Raw genomic sequence first — 8,883 nt, 5'->3', positions numbered from 1 at the left:
TAATATTATTGATATTAACATTTTTATAGATTTTATAGAACATGAAATTCTGTTTTTGTTAGTCATTTCATTATTGATCAATTTGCAGATACGAATTTGATAAAAGAAATCTAAAATACGATAATAAGAAATCAGAAGCATTGTAAGAAAACAAAGTCTAACAAAATATTAAAGCGGTGGTAAAAGAGGAAAAAGAAAAGAAAATGAATCTGCCGAAAATACCAAAAGAACAGAAAAAAGAAAAAGAACTGATGAAACAAGACAAAAAAAAGATAAAAAGTAAACGCAATATAACTATAAAAAATAAATAAAGAAAATAAACCCAAACATAAACATATATTCCCTTACTTGTCCACTTTATCAGGAAGTTCTTTAACTTTATCGTTCCCTGTTCCGTCGTCAGCGCCCAGTTCGCCGGCGTGGGGGTCGTTAGGGGACCGGCCGGTGGAGGTGGTCTCGAGGGCCGGGGTCACCTGCGCTGGGACCCCGAGGCCGAGGTAGGTGCTGAAGCGACCCCACACGAACGCCACCATCTCGTACTCGTTCGGCTGCTTCATCATGTCGTACTTCACCTGGGGTTTGTATTGTAAATTGGTGCATGGTCGACTTCATCTGTTTTCTTTTCTTTCTTTTTCTTTCAATTATTTTAATGGATTTACGTATATATATATATATATATATATATATATATATATATATATATATATATATATATATATATATATATATATATATATATATATATATATATATATATATATATATATATATATATATATATATATTATATATATATATATATATATATATATATATATATATATATATATATATATATATATTATATATATATATATATATATATATATATATATATATAATATATATATATATATATATATTATATATATATATATATATATATATATATATATATATATATATATATATATATATATATATGTTTCTTATGATTAGTGAGTTGAATGAATAATTAAATTGTATATTATTTGATTTTTGGTATATATAGGTAGCGAAAGAGGGAAGAGGGATTAATAACATGATTATAGAGAGAGAGAGAGATGATAAGATTTTTGGTATTCATAGGTAACGAAAGAGGGAAGAGGGACCGGTAACATAATTATAGAGAGAGAATTATACAAAAAAAAAGACTCACAGCGATACACCTTCCACTCTCAAATCAACAATAACCCCCCTCCCCCAAAAAACAACAACAACAACAACACACTATATCTCTGTACTGTACCTGTTGGAATGCCTTGATGATGAGAGTAAGGAGCAGGTTGATCAGAACCCACGAGTTGCACAGCACGAACACGAAGAACATGATGGGCACGAGGTCCGACGCCGTCTTCATCTCCTCGAACTGGAATTTGCCTTTGGAATGGGAACGAGAGAGCGAGTGTTAACGAAGGGGAAGGCGACATGCACAGGGTAAGAGGAAAAGTAGCATAGAAAGCAGTATGACGTTTATTATAATTTTATTATTCAGAAGTTCTTATTTCTTCAACTATTACTGAATCATGGAAATTCGAGTTATATATATATTTATTTTTTCATTCATATTGCTTTCCTAGTTTTTCTTTTTTCAGTTAAGTGGCTATATATGAAGAAAACTGAAATTTTATGCATGACCGGCAAATATGAAAAGAAAAGACAATGCCCGAAAAGAGAAAAAGAGGAAATTATATAATAATGTACATGTTAAGGCCACCAATTTGGTTCACAGCTACATAGACGGCATCAAAGGAATGGCATTTAAAGAGTATTGTCATTGAGGATGTTTTACTGTTATAATCAAGATTTTATCTTCTAGAATTAGACCACGACAACTACCAAACACAATCAAAATTCTATCTATCGGACGGACTTATTCATTTTTGAAATGATCTTCCACATAAAAAAGCGTTGTAGAATAAGTGCAATATCCGGCCTCTACTTATCACTGGCCAATAAACCTTTCCTCTCGATATTTACCCCTCTTTTTAACCCTTTCACTAACATACTATCTTACCATACGACCGTTGAAACTTGAGTATCTTTGACCCTTTCATTACAATACTTTACCATAGTGCTGTGTGGCCTTTGATATCTAGCACATTTATTGGCTTAAAACATTCAGCATTAAGCATTCCTCTCGATAACGGTTGCGCCCCCCCCCAATCAACATGCCTTTATCTGTACAGGTGTCGATTTTCTTCATCGAACTCGCCCTATAACCTTAACCCCTTCTCCTTTTTCCAAAATCCACCGCCGTACTCCATTTGCTCTCCCCTTTTTAACCTTTTGCCTACCATACTATGCTACAGCGCTCTACAACCTTTGACATCTAACGCATTTTATCCTAATTGTTAACTTTTTTTTACCCTTTTTGACAAAAATACTCCATGAACTTTTATATCTAGCTCATTTATATGTTCTAAAAATTAACCATTAACTATCTTTGAGCTCATAAATCTTTCTTGTCTTCACCACGCCCCTCTTTCGAAAACCAACGCGAGGCCACTCATCAAGCACCGCAAAGAGGGCCACTTACCGAGCATCATACTGAAGCACGTTTCCACCGCCGTAACGAAGTTGTAGAATCCTTCCATGAACTTGTTGAGAAGCAGGAAGAACATCGCCACGAAGGAGAAGAAGCAGAGGAAGAAGGCCATGAGGAAACCGCTAAGATCATCCCAGCATTGTTTCAACGTGGCGGAGAGGACACCTGTGTGACGTCACGGAGGGAGAATGATTACTTTTTGACGAGTGAGATATGGGGTTGGGGGCGTAAAGTAATCTTGAAGAAAGGTTTTATCTACAGTTATTTAATGTATTAGCGTGCAGAGGGGGGAGCGAAGGGGCAGTGGCCCTGGGCATCCAAATGGGGGGAGGGATGCATCCAAATTGAGAGTGAAACAAAATAGTGATTTTCAAATTAATTTCTATACCAAATAAAGTGTTTATTTCATATTTCTTCTGTGTCCACATATTCAAAATATCTCCCTCTCTCATATTTCTCAGTACTAGGCCTTATACTTGAGCTTTTGGGGCATATATTCAAAGAGTTGGCCCCGGGCATCACCAGACCTCTGCACACCACAGAAATAATGTCGCTATAAATTAAGACCTGGCTTAATTAAAGACAACTAAATAAAAATACACATTGGAAGATATTTATACTTCAGACTATATGTGTAACTATAACGTAACCTTGCAAAAAGGACTCCCGCCTGATATTTTGACAAACAGGAACAAGAGTAAAAAAAATGACACAAGATAGAAATATCAGAAAAAATCCGCACCCCTATTTATCTCACGCATGGACGTCTATACACACCAAAACGTAATGATAATAAAAAGCTAAGGATAAAAACTACTACTACTATTACCAATTATAATAATAACAACAATAATTAAAATAATAATATAATGACAATAACAATAATAATAATAATAATAATAATAATAATAATAATAACAATAATAATAACAGCAGTGAAAAATAAAAATAAAATAATAATGATAATAATAACAATAATAATAACAGCAGTGAAAAATAAAAATAAAATAATAATGATAATAATAACAATAATAATAACAACAATAACAACAACCAACAATAAAAATACAACTAACAATTACAACAACAACGAAAATAAAACCACCACCACCAAATCCTCGAACTGACCCATCCTCTTGTTGAACCTCAGCAGCTTGATGAACTTGAGCGTCCCCACGAACACGACGAAGCCCACGATGTACCCGTAGAGCTCGTCCAGAGAGGCGGCGTATTGCAGGCGGACGTAGCCGTTGCCGTACGTCTTGTGGAACACTTGGAGCACTTTGTAGGTGGCGTAGTACCTATGGGGAGGGGGGAAGGGGGAGGGGGTGGAGTTTTTTTTATTAGAGTGGGTGTTTAATGTTTCTTGGTATTTTTGTTATTGGTATTATGACTGTTGCTGTTAATAATTGCCGTCATTATCATCATCGTTGTCGTCGTCGTCACCACCATTATCATCATCATCATCAAACTAGCTAACAGTAATAGTAATGATAATGATGATAATAATAATGACAATCACAACAATGACAATGATACTGATGATGACAATAATATGGATAATAATGGCAACAACGACAATAATGATCATCAAAAACAATCAACATCATTATCATCATTACTCATCACCCTCCCCGGCCCTCCACTCACCTCAGCCCATACACCGCCATGGCCGAATAGCAAGCGAAGATGATGGCGATCTCGGCATACGACCAGTAGTTCTTGAAGTATTCCATCCTCATGCGGTACATCAGACGCGCCTCCCTCCCCGTGAAGTACAGGACGAAGAGCACGAAGGCGGCCTCGCAGGCGTAGATGAAGAAGCCGAAGTTGTCGTGGTGCTGGAGTAAGCGGATGCCTTCGAATCTGCGGGGGGAGGAGGATGGTTATAAATATAACTTAGTTTAACTCTATTTGTTTCAATTTTAAATGTAACTTAATTTAACTCTATTTGTTACAATTTTAAATATAACTTAATTTAACTCTATTTGTTACAATTTTAAATATAACTTAATTTATCTCTATTTGTTACGATTTTAAATATAACTTAGTTTAACTCTATTTGTTACAATAGATATTCTCTCTTGTGAAATGCTGATTATTTTTTACTTCTTAATCTCCCCCTGTGTGCGAGCATTGGCCGGGGTTACCGTCCACTGGCAGCGCGCGGGATCGAACGCGGGTCTGCAAGATTGCTAGACGAGAACGCTACCGCTGCATCACACAGCACACGAAGGGATGAAAGGGGAAAGGAAGGGAAAAAGGGAAGGGAGCATGAAATAGAAAGGGAGTGGGTAAGCGAAGGAGATACGAAGAGAGAGAGAGAGAGAGAGAGAGAGAGAGAGAGAGAGAGAGAGAGAGAGAGAGAGAGAGAGAGAGAGAGAGAGAGAGAGAGAGAGAGAGAGAGAGAGAGAGAGAGACCTCCAACTCCCCGCTATTCTCAACCTCACCTGAAATGCGGCGAGATCCCTCCTCCAGGTGTGAATTCCGCCATGATGATCGAGGTCCCAAAGAGGTTCACCTGAGAGGAGCAGAAAATTATCAGTACCAATCTCCACCCATATCCATAAATCCCTAAATAATCTTCACCACAGTCCCCACCTGAGAACGGCAAGGAGAGGACTCAACCCCCCACCAAAATCTCCACCATAATACCCCACAATTCCCCCCTATATATCTTCACCAACCCCAAGCCCAATTCCCCACCTGAGAGCATTGCAAGACGAAACCTCAATTCCCCCACTAAAAATATCCACCATAATGCCCCACAACCCCGCCCCCCACACACATATCTCCACCAATCCCCTCTACAACCCCCCACACATCTCTACCAATCCCCCTCCAGAATCCCCCCCCCCCACTAATCCCAACCCCCTATCAAACACACCACACCACAAGCCCCACATATCTCCACTAATCCCCCCTCCACAACCCCCCACCAATCCCCGCGAGAACCCCCCACACATCTCCACCAATCCCCCTCCACCAACCCCCACCACCACCACCAATCCCCTCACCTGAGAATTATATGACGAGAACTCAATGAGAACCGCCCTCGTGCTCGCGTCGATCCATTTGTTGGATTCGAGGAACTTAAAATTCTGCAGGACCTCGTCGGTGGGTCCTCTCAGGTGTATGACGTAACCCCCGCCGCTGTACCAGTCCCGGTTGCCCCACACTGGGAGGCTCTGCAGGTCCCACGCCGAGCTGTACCTGTTGAGGGGTCGAAGTAAGACGAGGTGGGGCACCGGTAATGCTAATAATAATGATAATGATAAAGATGATCATTATAATAATGGTAATGATAATAATTATAATAATGATAATAATGATTATAAATGAAATACTAATGATGACAATGAAAATTATAATAATTATAATAACAATAATAATAATAATAATAATAATAATAATAATAATAATAATAATAATAACAATAATAATAATAATAAAGAATGTGTGTCATTTATGAGTGGACGAGTTTATGGAATTGAATGCGCTATTACAACGGCTTAGATATAGGAATACGAAGTGTTAAAAGGCTGTAAACTAATGTACCTCAATTAATATGAATGTGATGTTATAAGCCAAATCCATGGGGGAGAGGGACTGGGTACAAGTGTTGGGGTAACTTAGGGTGGTGTGAGTATTAAAGTTCAATTGGTTCAGGTGTTGGGGTAACTTAGGGTGGTACAATTGGTAGTTATGATGGTGCGAGTGTTTAAGTTAGATTGGTACAAGTGTTGGGGTAAGTTTGGGTTGTACAGTTAGTATTTGAAGTTAGTTGTGGTCGTGTAAGTGTGAAAGTTAGATTAGTACAGGCGTTAGAGTAAGTTAAGATGGCAGACCTGTTAGAGTAAGTTGGTACAGCTGCTCAAATTATTTAAGGTGGTGAAAGGGTACAGCTGCTAGGGTAAGTTAAGGTGTTACAAGCGCTAGAGTAAGTTAAATTGGTACATGTATTAAGGTGAATTAAAGCAACACAACGGTTAAGGTACGTGAAGATGTACAACTGTTCAGGGATGTTCTGATGACACTGGTGGTGCAGCTGCTAGGGGTAGAGAAGTTGGTATAGCTGTTAGAGTAAGTTAGGGCGATACATTTGCTAGGGTAAGCTATGCTGGCAAAGCTAATGAAATAAGTTCTGGTAGTACAGCTGTAGTGATAGTGAACATCTTTCACCTGTTAAGGCGAGTTCAGAACGCTATAGCTGCCAATTGAGCCACTACTATTGGTGTATATAGGTGTTACGGTAAGTGAAATCGTTACATTAAAAAAATACCACTGCCACCAACAACAACAGTAACAACTGCCACTACCAACCATAACAACAATCAATCACAGCATCTACAACACCCACATTATTCAACCACAACCAGAACACCCACAACCAACCATACCATAGCCTCACCTGAGCTCCTTGCGACATCCCTCGGAGTTCTTGGTCCTCTCCGTCGACAGCTTCTACAGCCAAACAAAAAATCACAACCAACCAGCCAACCCACAACTGAAACACCCACACTAACCAACCACAGCCACCCACAACCACGCCAAAGCCTCACCTGAACTCCCCCTTGCGACATGCCTTGGAGTTCTTGGTCCTCTCCGTCGGCAGCTCCCAGCCCGCGCAGTAGTGCTCGTTGTCCTCATTCACGAGACCCCCGAAGCCGCTGCAGTTGGTGGTGAGACTCTTCATGGCCGACGGTACTCTGGGTGGTGGAAAGAGGATGTAGAAGGGGTAACTGCGTTTTGTGGTGAACTGTGGTGCATTGTGATGATAATGATAGCATTCACAGTCATTTACCAATTCCCTCTCTTTCTACCTTTACTCACCTTCTTCCTTACTTTTTAACCCCTTTCACTCCCCTTCTCCATACCCCTTTTAACACTCTTTTTTTTCTACTCACCTACTCACCCCACTCAATCACCCACATCCAGTACTCACCTACCCATCTTACTCACCCCACTCACCCCACCCAACCCCCCTTACCTGCAGCTATTCTTCCTCGCCCGGATCTGCCTGATAATAGCGTAGCCCATGATCCTGTTGCACCAGTCATTCAGGAAACCTCGCAGACTGTACGGAGGTTTGCCGTTGTACAGAGTGTCGGCTCGGAGGTCTGTCATAAGCCCGTTGTTCAGGTAGTACCAGAACATGTTGGTGTTGGAGACCTTTGGGTGAGAAGGGAGGTCGTGAGTAGGGGACATAGGTAAGGAAAGGAATAAATATGTGAAGATAAAAGGGAGGGAGAGGAAGAGAAAGAAAATAAAAGGAGGTGAGTGGTTGAGTAAGTACCAGAACATGTCGGCGTTGGAGACCTTAGGAGAGAGTGGGAGAGGGAGGGAGGGGAAGTCTTGAGCAGGGGATAAAAGTGAATAAATTAAGGAGAGAGAGAGAGAGAGAGAGAGAGAGAGAGAGAGAGAGAGAGAGAGAGAGAGAGAGAGAGAGAGAGAGAGAGAGAGAGAGAGAGAGAGAGAGAGAAAGAGAGAGAGAAAGAGAAAGAGAACGAGAGCGAGAAAGAGAAAGAGAACGAGAACGAAAACGAGAACGAGAGCGAGAGCGAGAACGAGAAAGAGAAAGAGAACGAGAAAGAGAAAGAGAAAGAGAAAGAGAACGAGAACGAGAACGAGAACGAGAACGAGAACGAGAACGAGAACGAGAACGAGAACGAGAAAGAGAAAGAGAAAGAGAAAGAGAAAGAGAAAGAGAAAGAGAAAGAGAAAGAGAAAGAGAGAGAGAGAAAGAGATAAAGAAAGAAAGAAAGAGAGAGGATAAAGGAATAAATAAAGAAATTAAAAAAATATATATAGTGAGAGAAATAGGTGTAGTAAAAAAAGGACGAGGAAAAAGGAGAAAGCACGATTTCTCGAAAACCTCGCTGGTACATCATTCACTAAACTGCACAAAACCGGGGAAAAACAAACAAACTAACAAAGCAATAAAACATCCTTGAAATAAATAAATAAATAAAAAACATAAGCCGCATAGTAATAAAGAGACACTGATGCAAGAGATAAACAAGAGATAAATAAGATAAACACGATAATAAGAGAGAGACAGACAAAAAGAGGTCACCACCCATACCTTTGAGAAGTCTGTGCCGTCCACAGCGCCCTCGTGAATGAACGCTTCTCTCAGGGTCTTCTGCATGTAGAACGCGTTCGGATCTCTGTAAATAAGTAAATATATAAACAAATAAGTAAATCCAGAAAATATATAAATAAATACATTTTATATAAATAAACAAATCAATTATATAAATAAATAAATAAATAAATAATATAAATAAATAAATGTTATATAAATAAATAAATAA

General features: G+C 39.3%; 1 protein-coding gene across 1 annotated transcript in view; it reads right to left on the bottom strand.

Annotated features, from left to right (window-relative positions):
- Nucleotides 1-8,883, bottom strand: part of LOC113803480 (polycystin family receptor for egg jelly) — a 47,214-nt gene that overhangs the window by 2,531 nt on the left and 35,800 nt on the right. Inside the window, exons 37-46 of the mRNA XM_070121458.1 lie at nt 8,652-8,736; nt 7,557-7,738; nt 7,129-7,275; nt 5,584-5,779; nt 5,017-5,087; nt 4,217-4,432; nt 3,695-3,867; nt 2,558-2,731; nt 1,268-1,398; nt 349-572 (exon numbers count right to left, since the gene is read on the bottom strand). Coding sequence (XP_069977559.1) covers nt 349-572; nt 1,268-1,398; nt 2,558-2,731; nt 3,695-3,867; nt 4,217-4,432; nt 5,017-5,087; nt 5,584-5,779; nt 7,129-7,275; nt 7,557-7,738; nt 8,652-8,736 — 1,599 coding nt within the window. The remainder of the gene's footprint in view (nt 1-348; nt 573-1,267; nt 1,399-2,557; nt 2,732-3,694; nt 3,868-4,216; nt 4,433-5,016; nt 5,088-5,583; nt 5,780-7,128; nt 7,276-7,556; nt 7,739-8,651; nt 8,737-8,883) is intronic.

Source organism: Penaeus vannamei, chromosome 4 (genome assembly GCF_042767895.1).
Source record: "Penaeus vannamei isolate JL-2024 chromosome 4, ASM4276789v1, whole genome shotgun sequence".
In the NCBI taxonomy this organism is placed as follows: domain Eukaryota; kingdom Metazoa; phylum Arthropoda; class Malacostraca; order Decapoda; family Penaeidae; genus Penaeus; species Penaeus vannamei.
Note: the sequence above shows the minus strand (reverse complement) of the source record. Positions and strands in the feature narration are given on the sequence as shown.